Genomic DNA, 15,581 nt, shown 5'->3' with positions numbered 1-15,581 from the left:
CACAGCCCCCCTCCAGCACAATCCCCCCTCCAGCACGCTCCTCTCCAAGTCACAGTCCCCAATCTCCCCTCCCGTGCCACGTCCCTCAGAAAGACACAGGGAGGCGCCCAGCACTGGGTTTATTGCCCCCCCCCCCAGAGGCTTCGGGTGGTGCCTGTGGCTGAGCCAGTGCAGGCGGAGGCGGAGGCATGGGTGGGGGGTGGGGGGAGCTAATGGGGGGGTTCCTGTCTGTGCATGAGGCTTAGGCTGGGTTGGAGCTGGGTGGTCACTGGGGGGAGTGGCTGGGTGGTCACTGGGGGGAGGGGAGGGGTCTGGTGGTCACTGGGGGGAGGGGGCTGGTGGTCACTGGGGGGAGGGGGCTGGGTGGTCACTGGGGGGAGGGGGCTGGTGGTCACTGGGGGGAGGGGGCTGGGTGGTCACTGGGGGGAGGGGGCTGGTGGTCACTGGGGGGAGGGGGCTGGTGGTCACTGGGGGGGAGGGGGCTGGTGGTCACTGGGGGGAGGGGGCTGGTGGTCACTGGGGGGAGGGGGCTGGGTGGTCACTGGGGGGAGGGGGCTGGTGGTCACTGGGGGGAGGGGGCTGGTGGTCACTGGGGGGAGGGGGCTGGGTGGTCACTGGGGGGAGGGGGCTGGTGGTCACTGGGGGGCCTGGGCTGGCGGAGGGCCTACAGGGAGCAGTGGGGGGTCCCTCTCCGGGCCTGGGGGCCCTGGGCTGGGGCTGAGGGGATGAGGGGGGTGAGGGGCTGAGGGGCTGAGGGGCTGAGGGGCTGAGGGGCTGAGGGGGGTGAGGGGCTGAGGGGCTGAGGGGCTGAGGGGGGTGAGGGGCTGAGGGGCTGAGGGGCTGCGGGGATGAGGGGGATGAGGGGATGAGGGGATGAGGGGCTGAGGGGCTGAGGGGGGTGAGGGGCTGAGGGGCTGAGGGGCTGAGGGGGGTGAGGGGCTGAGGGGCTGAGGGGCTGAGGGGCTGAGGGGGCTGAGGGGATGAGGGGATGAGGGGGATGAGGGGATGAGGGGATGAGGGGATGAGGGGATGAGGGGGATGAGGGGATGAGGGGGATGAGGGGCCGATGGGACGAGGTGTCTCCAGGAGCGGACCGGCCGGTGTGTCGGTGGGAGCCCGGGCCCGGCCAGGCCCCGGTCACCGCCCTCACAGCTCGTCGTGGTGGCGGGTCAGGTCCTCGCCGTAGTTGGTGGCCTGGCTGCCCACGAACATGTTCCAGTTGCCCAGGATCTCCGCCTTACTCAGCCTTCCGTCCTGGGGGGAGGCCAGCGCCGCTCAGGCCCCGCAGGTGGGCCCCCCGCCCCCAGCACCGGCCCCGGGCCTCTGCGTCCCCCCTCCGGGCCCCGTCCCCCCTCCGGGCCCCGTCCCCCCCTCCGGGCCCCCGTCCCCCCCTCCGGGCCCCCGTCCCCCCCTCCGGGCCCCCGTCCCCCCCCCCGGGCCCCCGTCCCCCCCCACCGGGCCCCCGTCCCCCCTCCGGGCCCCGTCCCCCCCTCCGGGCCCCCGTCCCCCCTCCGGGCCCCCGTCCCCCCCCCTCCGGGCCCCCGTCCCCCTCCCTCCGGGCCCCCGTCCCCCTCCCTCCGGGCCCCGTCCCCCCCTCCGGGTCCCCGTCCCCCCTCCGGGCCCCGTCCCCCCCTCCGGGCCCCCGTCCCCCCTCCGGGCCCCCGTCCCCCCTCCGGGCCCCCGTCCCCCCTCCGGGCCCCGTCCCCCCCTCCGGGCCCCGTCCCCCCCTCCGGGCCCCCGTCCCCCCTCCGGGCCCCCGTCCCCCCTCCGGGCCCCCGTCCCCCCATCTCCGGGCCTCCTTCCTCCCCTCCGGGCCTCCTTCCTCCCCTCCGGGCCTCCTTCCTCCCCTCCGGGCCCCCGTCCCCCCCCCGGGCCCCATCCCCCTCTCTGTCCGGGCCCCGCCCCTCCCTCCGGCCCCGCCCCTCCCTCCGCGCCCCGCCCCCCGCGCCCGCACCTTGTCGGTGTCGCTCTCCTGCAGCAGGTGGTTGGCCTCCACCAGCGGCTGGTCCTGGGCGGGGGGCAGCACCCAGTGGCCCACCTCGCTGCCGTCCAGCCGCCCGTCGTGGTTCAGGTCCCGGAAGTCCCGGAACTGCTCCCGCTCCGTCTGCACCCAGGCCGGCTCCTCCTCCCCGGCCTCGGGCGAGTACAGGTCCGCTGCGGGAGGGGCGGGCGGGAGGGGCCGGGACTGAGAGACCAGGCCGCCCCCCTGATGGGGTCGGTGACGTGGACCTGGCTGCCAGTTCGTTCATCCAACCACACAGGCAGGTCCATTGTTATTAACTCAGTCCGGGTCCTCCTCAGCTGCCTTCGCTAAAAACTCAAGGGGCCAAAGAGCCGCATGGGGCTCCGGAGCCGCAGTTTGCCGACCCGTGGCTTAGATCTGTTCCCTTTGTCTATCCCCTCAGCCACTGATGGGCCTTTAGGTGGGGGGTGCCTCACACCCCCACTCCAGACGAGGGAGCGGAGGCTCAGAGGGGGGAGGGACTTGTTTCCGGTCACGTGGCTGGGGGGTGGCGGGGCACCAGGCAGGCTGGCTCCAGAACCTGTACCCGTAAGCACAGGCACCCCCACCTCTCCCGACACCCCCAATCGGGGTCAGGACCCACACTGCCTGCCGGAAGCCAGTTCCAGCGTGTCGTAACTGCAAGAGTTTCATCAAACGGGTGAGGGAACTTGGGGGCTCAACCAGGGCTGAGCCACATGCGTAAATCCCACGTGGGAGCAGCCGAAAGGTACTTCCCCCAAACCTGAATGGGATGACTGTGCTGCCAGACAAGCTCAGAGCTTCTTAATCTACATGTTACTGCCTCCGACTGGCCAAACACCTGAAAAGCCTTAAGCTACTCCTCCATCTGAAAATGCTTCAGTAGGAAACATACCCTTTGAAGCTGTGCATCTCCACCTTGCCTTAGGACAAACTGCGTCGATAAAAAGCAAGGGGTCCTGAGACAGAGAGAACTTAGAACTTAGCTCCTTTAGCTAAAAAGCTCCTCTGACCCCCAATGCCTTTCAAAAGTATCTTGGCCCTAACCCGTTTGGCTCAGTGGATAGAGCCTGCGGACTGAAGGGTCCCAGGTTCGATTCCGGTCAAGGGCATGGACCTTGGTTGCAGGCACATCCCCAGTGGGGGATTTGCAGGAGGCAGCTGGTTGATGTTTCTCTCTCATTGATGTTTCTAACTCTCTATTCCTCTCCCTTCCTCTCTGTAAAAAAAATAATAAAACATATATTTTTTAAAAAAGTATCTTGCTGAAACCGGTTTGGCTCAGTGGATAGAGCATCGGCCTGCGGACTGCAGGGTTCCAGGTTTGATTCTGGTCAAGAGCATGTACCCTGGTTGCAGGCACATCCCCAGTAGGAGGTGTGCAGGAGGCAGCTGATGGATGATTCTCTCTCATCGATGTTTCTAACTCTCTATCCCTTTCTCTTCCTCTCTGTAAAAAAAAAAAAAAAAATCAATAAAATATATATATTTTTTTAAAGTATCTTGCGTCTCTGGACTCCTACTTAATCTACACACAGACTTTCTCCAGATTGCTGAACCCTTCTTAATGCTGGGATAAGAACCCTGGCAACTGACCCCTCAGTACGCCTCCCCCATGTCCTTCCCCACACCACTCAGCAGGACGAAATCACATTTCTTTGGGGGGGGATCCTGGGGTTCAGCCCTGTCTCTGTCCCCGGAGCCCCACAGGGACCTACGGCGTGGATGTCAGGACAGAACCTCAGGGTCTGCTGCCTGGACTAAGTCCTGTTCCAGCTGCCTGGCAGGCGGCCTCAGTCCGGGATTTTCCCTCTGCACCTCAGCTTCCTTATCCGAAAACTGGGGTAATTCCCGTCTCGCAGGGTGGCCATGGCGATTAAATGAATTTACAAGGTGTTAACCACAGTCACCACAGACGGTATCAGCTCCTGCTATGATTCAACTGTGATGCTCGAGTTCTTTCTTGAAAAAAAAAAAAAAAAAAAAAAAGTTTCTTCTTCTCTCTCTCTAAAGTCAATCACCAAAATTTGTTTAAATCAGGCTTACGTAAAAATGCCCCGCCTGCCTGCTGTTTGTCCCATAAAAACGTCCTATAGAAAAATGTGTTCAACCTTTGAACAATGCTGCCCTGGCCAGTGTGTTCAATGGTTAGAGCACCCGTCCATGAAACAAAGGGTTGGGTTCCATCCCAGCCCCTCCCCAGAGCTAACTGGGGTGTGTTCAGGAGGCAACCAATGGGTGTGTCTCTCTGAAATTGATGGTCTTCTCTCTCCCTCTCTCTCCCCCACTCCCTCCTTCCCAACCACTCTCTCTAAAACAAAACAAACAAAACAAACAAAACACAATGGAGTCTGGCCAGGGAGGCTCAGGAACCAAGAGGTCCCCATTGATTCCCAGTCAGGGCACATGCCCAGATTTCGGCTCCATCCCCAATAGGCGGCATGCAGAAGGCAGATTAAAAAATAAATAAATAAATATTTAAATTTAAAAATCGTCCAGTTTGGCTGAGACCGGTTTGGCTCAATGGATAGAGCGTCAGCTTGGGGACTGAAGGGACCGGGGTTCGATTCCGGTCAAGGGCATGTACTTGGTTGCGGGCACATCCCCAGTGGGGAGTGTGCAAGAGGCAGCTGATCGATGACTCTTTCATCGATGTTTCTAGCTTTCTATCTCTCTCCCTTCCTCTCTGTACAAAATCAATAAAATATATTTTTAAAAAAATCGTCCAGTTTGGCTCAGTGAATAGTGTTGGCCCGTGGACTGAAGGGTCCTGGGTTCGATTCCGGTCAATGGCACAGGCCCGGTGTTAGGTCTGATCGAGCAATTGGATCGACATACCTACCCTAGAAACTGGCTTTTCAGGCCATTTCCCTATGGACAGTCCCTTTGCTGAGACCACATTTAACTATCGCTCCCCTCCGGGTCTGCACAGAGACGTCTCCGCTCAGAAAAACGCGCCAAAAGCCCTTTCCAAGCCGCTGACGCCCTCACTGAGCCATCCCGGCTCAGCCGCCTGGTGTGCGGACCATGGAATAAACTCCTAATCCCTCCCCACTCTGGCCTCACCTGTCCCGCCTTCCGCCCTCACACCCCCTCACCCCCGGGCTGCAGGCTCAGTCCCACTGTCTGGTGCTGGATGCACTCAGCAGCGCCCCCCCTCTGTCCTCCGAGGGGAGACAATGCCGGGGCTGCCAGGGGCGGGAGGGGACCAGCACCCCAGGGAGAGCCCGCCCCGCTCACCGATGTACTCCTCCACCTGGATGTAGCCGTCCTTGTTCCTGTCCAGGTCCTCCAGCGTCTCCTGGGGGGAGGGGGGCATCAGGGCCGGGGCCCTGGGACCAGGGGGGCGGCGGTGGGACCAGACCTCGGAGCAGAGCAGTCTCCACGGGGGCACGGGGGACATTGGGGGGCTTTCTGGGGTGCCATAACCACGCAGGCCCGCCCTGCACTTAGTGGGGGGGGGGGTGGGATGGGGCCAGGGACTCAGATGTCCTGATGCACAGGTTGGTCCACGACAGAGCGATTTCGCATCCCTCACTTTCTCATGCCCCAGCCAGCACTCGCCCGGGGCCGGAGGCCTCTCCCTTTAAAAGGCGGAGTCTAGCCCTGGTGGTTTGGCTCAGTGGATAGAGCCTGGGCCTGGGGACGGAAGGATCCCCGGTTCTATTCCGCTCAATGGCACATGCCCTTGTTGCGAGCTTGATCACCAGTAGGGGGCGTGCAGGAAGCAGCCAATCCATGATTCTCTCACCATTGATGTTTCTGTCTCCTTCTCCCTCTCCCTTCCTCTCTGAATACATAAAAATGTATTTAATAATTTTTTTTTTAAAAGGCAGCCCTGCCCAGTTTGGCTCCTGCGGACTGAGGGGTCCTGGGTTCGATTCTGGTCAAGGACATGTACATCCCCAGTAGGAGGTGTGCAGGAGGCAGCTGATCGATGTTTCTCTCTCATCGATGTTTTTAAATATCTATCCCTCTCCCTTCCTCTCTGTAAAATAAATAAATAAAAATTAAAAATTTTTTTAAAAAGGCAGAACCTAGACACCAACTCAGCTGGCGTGCTATCTGACATTTGACACACTTTCCAAACCTCTGCTCTATTTTTTCCCCTTCGCTTCTTCAGCAAACAGCTTCTGTTCCTCATTTTTTTGCATTCAGACTCAGTCCCTGTGAGGCCGCACAGGCACCTGACACTCCAGCCTGTCTTCTGGCCAAATCAGCAATTTTAGGATCGACTGATCAAATACAGGACTCTCAATTACATTCAACTTTCCCACAAATCATTCTTCAGGAAAAATCTGTCCCGCACAATATTCGGGATCTCCTGGGAGGACAGGATGCTGTTACTTCAGGTTCAGATATATCTTTTTTTTTTTTTTTTTTTTTTTGTAAAAGTATGTCCCAATAGTACGTGAGATAAACCCACACCAATTCCAGATACCGCGTGGGCTCCACTTCCACGAAATGTTTTGTTGTTGTAAATTCCAGTGGAGCTGAGTGTCCTATGTTATTTGCTGAATCTGATAACTCTAAAGCACATGCTGACTTAGTTACTATAAGCGACTTCCCTTAGTTCCTCTTTTATAGCACAATTTAGGCTAAAAGTCACGTTTTGAAATCTGTGCCTGGGGAGGGTATGCTCACTGTCCACGGATGGGAGTGATGACAGCAGAGTTTAGACTAGAGGTTGGCAAACTTTCTCCGTAAAGGGCCAGATCCTATATAATAAAAGGCTAATATGCAAATCGGCTGAACAGCGGAAAGACCGGTCCCTAGGACACACACTGACCACCAGGGGGAGCACCGCTCAGCCAGAAGCCGGGCTTATGGCTGGGGAGTGCAGTGGTGGGGGCAGTGCTAAAGATGTCTATCTGATGTCTTAGGACAGTGGTCCAGTGGTCGGCAACTTCATTAGTCCACAGAGCCAAATGTCAACAGGACAATGATTGAAATTTCTTTTGAGAGCCAATTTTTTTTTATTTAAATAAATTTTATTGATTTTTTTACAGAGGGATAGAGAGCTAGAAACATCGATGAGAGAGAATCATCGACCAGCGGCCTCCTGCACACCCCCCACCGGGGATGTGTCCGCAACCATTGTACATGCCTTTGACCGGAATCGAACCCTGGACCTTTCAGTCCGCAGGCCGACACTCTATCCACTGAGCTAAACCAGTCTTGGCTGAGAGTCAAATTAATATATATATATTAAAAATATATATTAAATATATATATATTGATTTCAGAGAGGAAGGGCATTGGAGAGAGAGAGAGATAGAAACACCAATGAAGAGAGAATCATTGATTGGCTGCCTCCTGCACGCCCCCTACTGGGGATTGAGCCCACAACCTGGGCATGTGCCCTTGGCCGGAATTGAACCCGGGACCCTTCAGTCCGCAGACCAATGCTCTGTCCATTGAGCCACACCAGCTAGGGCGAGAGCCAACATTTTTAAACTGAAACTTCTTCTAACGCCACTTCTTCAACATAGACTCGCCCAGCCCGTGGTATTTTGTGGAAGAGCCACACTCAAGGGGCTAAAGAGCCGCATGTGGCTCGCGAGCCGCGGTTTGCTGCCACTGTCTTAGGACAGTTAGTAGGACATCCGCTGAGGGCTCTGGGGCTGAAGAGCGCAGGTCGGCTGAGGGGACCCCCCCCCCCTCCGAGGGCAGGAATTCCGTGCCCAGGCCTCTAGCAGTGAGTATCTTCGGCTTTGCCTGCTGTATACTCTCTGTTGCCTGCTGTATACTCCCTGTAGAACGGACTCCACTTCGCAGTTGGAGCATATGTAAGCAAGTGGGCGTGGCTGCTACAATAAAGTTTGGCTTGCACAAACATCCTGTGGGCTGGGTTTGCCTACAGATGCTACCCCATTCCCGAAAATAAGACAGGGTCTTATATTAATCTTTGCTCCCAAAGATGCGCCAGGTCTTATTTTCAGGGGATGTCTTATCTTTCCACGCGCTAGGTCTTATTTTCGGGGAAACACGGTAGTTCACTGGACACGGGTTCTAGGTTGAGGCCACGGATTCAATGGCCTGGGGTTCAAATCCAGGCTGGGCCACTTCTCGCCCGGGGGCTTCTGGGAGAGGCACCTGTGTGCCCAGATCCCTCCCCGTCTGTGAAACACAGGTGACAGCCACGGCCATGGGGCTGCCACGGACAATCACGCTGACGTAATGTGGGCTTGCCTGGCCCACGTGGCTCAGTGGTTGAGCATCGACCTATGGGACCAGGAGATCATAGTTCAATTCCCAGTCAGGGCACAGGCCCGGGGTGTGGGCTCAATCTCCAGTGTGGGGCGTGCAGGAGGCAGCCCATCAGTGATTCTCTCTCATCGTTGATGATTCTATCTTTCTCTCCCTCTCCCTTCCTCTCTGGAATCTTTAAAAAATAAATAAATAGCCGAAACCGGTTTGGCTCAGCGGTAGAGCGTCGGTCTGCAGACGGAAGGGTCCCAGGTTCGATTCCGGTCAAGGGCATGTACCTGGGTTGCGGGCACATCCCCGGTAGGGGGTGTGCAGGAGGCAGCTGGTCGATGTTTCTCTCTCATCGACGTTTCTAGCTCTCTATCTCTCTCCCTTCCTCTCTGTAAAAAATCAATAAAATATATTTTAAATAAATAAATAAATAAATTGAGGCAATGTGCCCTAGCTGGTGTTGGTCAGTGGTTAGAGAATCGGCCTGCACACAGAAAGGTCGCAGGTTCAATTCCCGGTCAAGGGCAGGTACCTGGGTTGCAGGTTTGATCCCTGGCCCCAGTCATGGAGCTTGCAGGAGGCAACCAATCCATGTCTCTCTCTCTCTCTTTCTCTCCCCCACCCCACTCTCTCTAAAAATCAATGGAAAAAAACATCCTTGGGTGAAGATTAACAAAAAATTAATAAAAGTAAATTGAGGTAATGCAGGTAAAGTTATAAGGATGCCTGGCACACAGGACATACTCAGTCAGGGTTTGTTAAATAATCTTAACTCGAGAGAATTAAGAGGTGGCTCTGGCCTGTGTGGTTCAGTGGATAGAGCTTCAGCCTGCGGACTGAAGGCTCCTGGGTTTGATTCCTGGTCAGGGCACGTGCCCAGATTGCAGGCTTGATCCCCAGTGGGGGGGCGCACAGGAGGCGGCCGATCAATGATTCTCTCTCGTCATTGATGTTTCTATCTCTCTCCTCCCTTCTTCTCTGAAATCAATAAGAAATACATTTAAAAATAAAAACATATTATGCCAGGACCGGTTTGGCTCAATGGATAGAGCGTCGGCTTGGGGACTGAAGGGTCCCGGGTTCGATTCCGGTCAAGGGCATGTACCTTGGTTGTGGACAGATCCCCAGTAGGGGGTGTGCAAGAGGCAGCTGATTGATGATTCTCTCTCATCGAAGTTTCTAACTCTCTATCTCTCTCCCTTCCTCTCTGTACAAAATCAATAAAATATATTTTTAAATAAATAAATAAATAAAAATAAAAACCTATTTTTAAAAAAAAGTGTTACACTCTCTGCTCTAAAAGAGGGACATTGGGCTTGCAGGCTGGGAAGAATAACAGGCATAATAATCTCTGATCCCCAGGACCCAGCGATTCCTGCCCTGTAAGTACTGACACGTGTGTGTAAATGGCATAATGAGCATTCGCCCAGGCCAGTGTTACAGTGCTGCAGGCAAGAACTCACGCAGTCCCTGTCACCGCCCTCCAGAGGGGTCACAATCAGTGCCGTCCCTCCCAGAGGAGGACTTTCAGGTCCAGAGAGGTCCAGTAACCTGCCCCAGGCCACACAGCCGGGAACAGCGGGCCTGGGGCCTGAAACTGGGCCTCTGGCCTCAGAGCCCTGGATCCTAACAGCTTTGCCTTAGACCCTCCGAGCAGCTTTGGATGGAGACATAAGGGGTCACCTGTGGGGACGGGACTTCGGGGGACAGGGTAGGACATGGGAGAAAAGAAGATTGTTCTCCGAAACCAGTGTGGCTCAGTGGATAGAGCGTCGGCCTGCGGATTGAAGGGTCCCAGGTTCGATTCCGGTCAAGGGCATGTACCTGGGTTGCGGGCACATCCCCAGTAGGGAGTGTGCAGGAGGCAGCTGATCGATGATTCTTTTCTCATCGATGTTTCTAACTCTCTATCCCTCTCTCTTCCTCTCTGTAAAAAAATCAATAAAATATATATTTTTTAAAAAATCCTCCCACCAGTGGTGACCCTGGGGGGTCAGGGTGGGAAGGGACATGTCCCCCTCCACGGACTGGCACGGCGGCCTGGGGTCTCCCGGGGCAGGGGCCAGGGGCCAGGGGACGGGGCCGCCCGGGGTAAGCGCGGCAGGCCGGCCTCACTCACCGCCACCACGATGTCCCGCATGTGCGGGAACTCCTCCGGGTGCAGGAAGGCCGTCAGCTCCTCCCGCGTGGCCACCAGGTCGCCGTCCTGGTCGGCCACGCGGAAGCGCCGCTCGTCCCGCGCCAGCATCTTCTTGTAGGTCTCGGCGTCCTCCACGTCGTGGAACTCCTCGCCTGGGACGGGAGGGAGGGAGGGGCGGCTGAGAGGGGCTTTCCTGGGTGCCGGGCAGGCCGAAGAGGAGACAAAAGGGATCTGAGGGGGGGTTAGGGTTAGGGTTAGGGTTAGGGTAAGGGTAAGGTGACCAGACGTCGCGCTTTTGGTGGGACTGTCCCACCAAATTATTAAATCGGGACAGATTGTTAAAAATCGGGACTGTCCCGCCAAAAGCGGGACGTCTGGCCACCTTATGCATAACACATGGTCATTATTTGCATCTATTGGCTGCCTTGCAGGAAGAGCCGAAGATATGCTCAGAAGCTCTTTAGCCACCATGTGGCACTGAACCCGCACACACAGAGCAGGCAGCAGCCCGCTTCGGCTTAGTCCCCCTTTGGGAGGGAGAAACGGGCTCCAGGGAGGAAAGGACTCATCCACAGTCACACGGTCGGGAAGGAGGGGCTTTGGGTGAGCACCGGCTCTTGGGACTCCGGGTCATGCTGGGGCCTAGAATAAGGTGACCAGATGTCCCGCTTTTGGCGGGACAGTCCTGATTTTTAACAATTTGTCCCGCGTCCTGAGGCTTTTTTAAAAGAAAAGTCCCGATTCTTGCCGAATCCGGTGTGGCTCAGTGGATAGAGCGTCGGCCTGCGGACTGAAAGGTCCCGGGTTCGATTCCGGTCAAGGGCATGTGCCTTGGTTGCGGGCACATCCCCAGTGGGGGGTGTGCAAGAGGCAGCTGATGGATGATTCTCTCTCATCGATGTTTCTAACTCTCTATCCCTTTCTCTTCCTCTCTGTAAAAAATCAATAAGATATATTAAAAAAAAAAAAAGTCCCGATATTTTTAAAGCAGTGGGAAGCAGGACAAATTGTTAAAAATCGGGAGTGTCCCGCCAAAAGCGGGATGTCTGAGGTGATGCTGCCGCAGGCTGCTGGGCAGAGGAGGGGAAGGGCATTTTCAGAGGGAACAGTATGTGCGCAGTGTGGAGGTTTGAAGAATGTGACCGGGCCAGATAGTGCAGGAGAACAAAGCTGGAGGGCAGGCCGGGAGGCTGAGCAGCGGGGTCTCTCCTAGGGGACCAGGGGGTCACGGGGGGGGGGGGACCCCTGTGAGCAGCGGCAGGTCAGTGGGAGCTCTGGGGGTGGAAAGACCGCTCTGAGGACAGACGAGGGACAGGCCGGGGAGAGGGAACAGGGGGAGAGAACAAGAGCTAGAGGGGCCCAGGGCTGGGGCGTGGGCACAGGGAGGAGGGAACTCACTGGTTCATGGGCAGGATAAACGGCTTTGGGGTTCTCAGGATGAGAGGTCAGAGGTCAGGGGCATGGAAGGTAGAGGTAGGTCCCTGGTCCAGGATCTGAAGTCCCCGGGCCCCAGAGTTAGGTTGTGGATGCCAGACAGAGAAGCCAGAAGCCGGGGCTGGGTGGTCTCAGGGTAATGGGGTCTTCGGCGTAGACCCTGGTCAAGTACCAGGGGCCAAAGGTCAGAGGTTCTAGTTAATGGGCTAAAGGTTCTCACTATCAGGGGTCAGAAAGGTCGGGGCCACGGTGCATGGGAGCAGCAGAGGTCGGGGTCTCGCCGCATACCAGGCGCGTAGTAGCCATAGGTGGCATTGCGCAGCTCCTCCCAACCCACTCGCCCGTCGCCGTCCGTGTCGTACGTGTGCCAGGCCGCGCTCACCGAGTCCCGTATGTGCCGCTGCTGCGTGTGCGCGATCCACGCGCGGAGCTCGGCTAGCGACACCCAGCCGTCCCCGTCCCCCGCGCGGTCCATGCGGTCCACGATGCGCCTGGGGACGGGGCGGGGAGCACGTCAATCTCGGGACCCGCAAAGATAGCCACGCCCCCTAGAGGCACACCTCCTACTAAGGATAAGGTCCAGAGCCCATCCGCCAACTGGGGGAGGCACATGTCAATCCTGAGGCCACGCCCACCACAGGGATCCGCCCCCTTCCACCAAGGCTCCGCCCCCAAGTGGCGATTGGCCCATTCCAACACCCAGAGGGCCTGTGGCTGGTGCTGTGGCCCAAGACACGCCCAGGTGGGGGAGGAGCCTAAGACAATCAGAAGCCACGCCCTCGCCCTGGCCCCGCCCCTTGACCTGCCGAGTTCCCTGTCCAGCTGGTCCTAGCCCCACTGGTCCTCGTCGGAGTGGGGACAGCGGGAAGGGCGTCACATTGCGCCCCTGGCCCGCAGGGCTCCTGTCCCAAGACTGCCTCTAGCAATAGTCTCCACAACAAAAAATTAAAAGTCTGGCCAAATCCGGTGTGGCTCAGTGGTAGAGCGTCGGTCTGTGGACTGGGGGGTCCCAGGTTCGATTCCGGTCAGGGGCATGTGCATTGGTTGCGGGCACATTCCCGGTGGGGGGTGTGCGGGGGGCAGCTGGTCAATGTTTCTTTCTCCTCGACGTTTCTGGCTCTTCTATCTCTCTCCCTTCCTCTCTGTAAAAAATAAAAAAAATATATTAAAAAAAAAAAAAAAAAAAAAAAAAGAAAGGTCCCGGGTTCGATTCAGGTCAGGGGCATGTACCTTGGTTGCGGGCACATCCCCAGTGGGGGGCGTGCAGGAGGCAGCTGATCGATGCTTCTCTCTCACCGATGTTTCTAACTCTCTATTCCTTTCTCTTCCTCTCTGTAAAAAATCAATAAAATATATATTTTTTAAAAACACAACAAAAGCCTGCCTCTGAACAACTGACAAAGCCACACCCCTTCGCCTCCTCAGGCTCCGCCCCTCTCCCCTGGCTCTGCCAGTCTGAGGACCCTTCCTCTAACCTGCCTCCCGCTCCGCCTCCTCCCGGGATGGGCCGGTCCATTCCAGGACCCCCTTCCTCCAGTCCTGCCCTAGGATGCGCCCCCCACCCTTTTCTCCCGTTACCAGGCACTGACCTAAGTCCTAGGACCATCACCCGCAACCTCGCGGGCTCGGTGCCCCCGCCCCTCCTCATGCTCCCAGCGGATCCTGTGGGCTGCTCCCCCGCTCCCCACCGGCGCATGTCAAACCCCAGGAGGTCCCACCCACACCCCATGTCTCAGGTCTCCCCAGCAGACTCCCAGGCCCCTTCTCGCTCTCTTGGCCACGCCCCCACCTTTCCCACCCTCCTCCCCCGTTTGGGTTCGCGCCCAACCGCTAATCTCAAGGAGCCTTATCTGTCACTGTTCCTTCTTAGCCCCTGAGGCCCCTCCTGGGCCAGGCAGTCTCTGCTGGGATCCGTGGGGGATGGACTTTGTCCCCAAGACTCTCACACATGCTCTACCCTGAGCTTCGAGCTGTTGTGCAGAGCGTGGGATCCACAGACAGATAGTCTAGGTCCACATTCTGAAGCCTCCTCTTCCTGGCTGTGTGACTGCGGGCAGGTCACTAAACCTCTCTGTGCCTCAGTTTCCCCCTCCGTGGGGAATACGTTAGCTCACCCGTGGAAAGACTTAGAACAGTGCCTGGCATTGCAGTAAGTGCTATGCTGAGTGTGTTCGCTTCCCACTGCTCTTCCTCCCTCATCCCTCCTCCACCCAACCCCGTCCATGCACAGTCTCCCAGCCAGAGGCCTGGCCACCACAGCCACCGCCACCCTGGTTGGGGCGCCTTCCCCTCTTGTCTCCCGCCTGCACTACTGCCACCGCTTCCTCGCTGGGTCTTCTCTAGAGGTCGGCAAACTCATTCGTCCACAGAGTCAAATACCAACAGGACGACGATTGAAATTTCTTCTGAGAGCCACATTTTTTAAACTTAAACTTCTAACGCCACTTCTTCAACATAGACTCGCCCAGGCCGTGGTATTTTGTGGAAGAGCCACACTCAAGGGGCCAAAGAGTCACCTGTGGCTCGCGAGCCGCAGTTTGCCGACCACAGGTCTAGTCTATTCCCGAAATAGGGAACCTAAAGGATTCCATTAAAATCTAAGCCAATCGCCGAAACCGGTTTGGCTCAGTGGATAGAGCGTCGGCCTGCGGACTGAAGGGTCCCGGGTTCGATTCCGGTCAAGGGCATGTACCTTGGTTGCGGGCACATCCCCAGTAGGAGGTGTGCAGGAGGCAGCTGATCGATGTTTCTCTCTCATCGATGTTTCTAGCTCTCTATCCCTCTCCCTTCCTCTCTGTGAAAAATCGATAAAATATATTTTTTAAATCTAAGCCAATCACATTCTCCCTCGAAAGCCCTCCCAGGGTTCTCACCTTATTCAGGGAAAAACTCAAATCCCCGCTATGGCCCCAAAGGCCGGCCCACCCCTTTGTCCCCTCTGCCACCACACCCTCTCCCCTTGCCCATCCAGGTCCACCCACACGGACCTCACTGTCCCTCACGCACACCAGGCCCCAGGGCCTTTGCACTTGCTGTCTCTCTGCCTGGAAGGCTATTCCTACACATCCCCTCCCAGCCCTCCCACCGCCTCCCCCCCTGACCTCCCTGCTGTAAATGACACCCGGAGTCCTCCAGCCCCCCTCTCTCTCCTACCCCAGGCGGGCCTGGCTCTCCTCTGGGCTGAGCTGGTCGAACTCCTTGGCCACGTCTCGTCCCAGGAAAGCCTCGTGGTCATACTGGAAGTTCCCATGGGCATCATCGTGAGTGGCCTCGCTCAGGGGGGCCTGGTGGTGCACCCGTGCCTCGCCGTGAGGGCTGGCCTCCGGGGAGGGCTTGCCCCGGGCCCCGTGCCTGAGCAGCAAGAGCAGCAGCAGGAGTGACGGTCGCCGCATCCTCGGGCCCTGCAGAGTGGCGGAGGCTAGGCATCAGGGGTCACAGGGGAAAAGGCAGAGAACAGACAGGAGGATGGGGGGAGGGGAGCCCTAGAAAAGGACAGAGCGATGGATGGTAGGTAGCTGGCGGCAAAGTTTTGGGCTCAAGAAGGGCTGGGGGAGGAGGGGAGGAGGGCTGGGTTCTCGGAGGTACAACCAGCTTTAGGGGAGTCCTGGAGGGGCCCCGGAGCTGCAAGAAGGGGGATGGGGATTCCACCGGGAGACGTGGCACACTTCCCACACAAAGTGTGGGGCAGGGTCTTGGCTAAAAAAAGAGAGAGATCATGCAAGTTCCCAGGCGTGGTTTCCCGCCTGGACTCTAACCCACGACCCTCGCGGACCTGGACAGTCCCCTCCTGGGCCGGCCACCGCCCTCGCCTCCGTTTACCGG

General features: G+C 57.7%; 1 protein-coding gene across 2 annotated transcripts in view; it reads right to left on the bottom strand.

The window, feature by feature from the left end:
• Positions 1-1,006: 1,006 nt before the first annotated feature.
• Positions 1,007-15,581, bottom strand: part of RCN3 (reticulocalbin 3) — a 14,876-nt gene continuing 301 nt past the window's right edge. Inside the window, exons 1-7 of one of the 2 annotated variants that reach the window (XM_036425766.2) lie at positions 15,579-15,581; positions 14,913-15,160; positions 12,048-12,250; positions 10,305-10,477; positions 5,225-5,285; positions 1,955-2,154; positions 1,007-1,254 (exon numbers count right to left, since the gene is read on the bottom strand). The exon at positions 15,579-15,581 is cut by the window's right edge and continues 301 nt beyond it. In XM_036425766.2, the coding sequence (XP_036281659.1) occupies positions 1,147-1,254; positions 1,955-2,154; positions 5,225-5,285; positions 10,305-10,477; positions 12,048-12,250; positions 14,913-15,151 (984 nt within the window). In that variant the 5' untranslated portion in view covers positions 15,152-15,160; positions 15,579-15,581 and the 3' untranslated portion in view covers positions 1,007-1,146. Of the gene's footprint in view, positions 1,255-1,954; positions 2,155-5,224; positions 5,286-10,304; positions 10,478-12,047; positions 12,251-14,912; positions 15,161-15,531 lie in introns of both variants that reach the window. The other variant, XM_045577164.1, reaches the window with a different exon arrangement.

The sequence above is a fragment of the Pipistrellus kuhlii genome, unplaced genomic scaffold (assembly GCF_014108245.1).
Source record: "Pipistrellus kuhlii isolate mPipKuh1 unplaced genomic scaffold, mPipKuh1.p scaffold_m20_p_84, whole genome shotgun sequence".
Taxonomy (NCBI): domain Eukaryota; kingdom Metazoa; phylum Chordata; class Mammalia; order Chiroptera; family Vespertilionidae; genus Pipistrellus; species Pipistrellus kuhlii.
The sequence above is the reverse complement of the archived record's forward strand: the minus strand, read 5'-3'. Positions and strand labels throughout refer to the sequence as shown.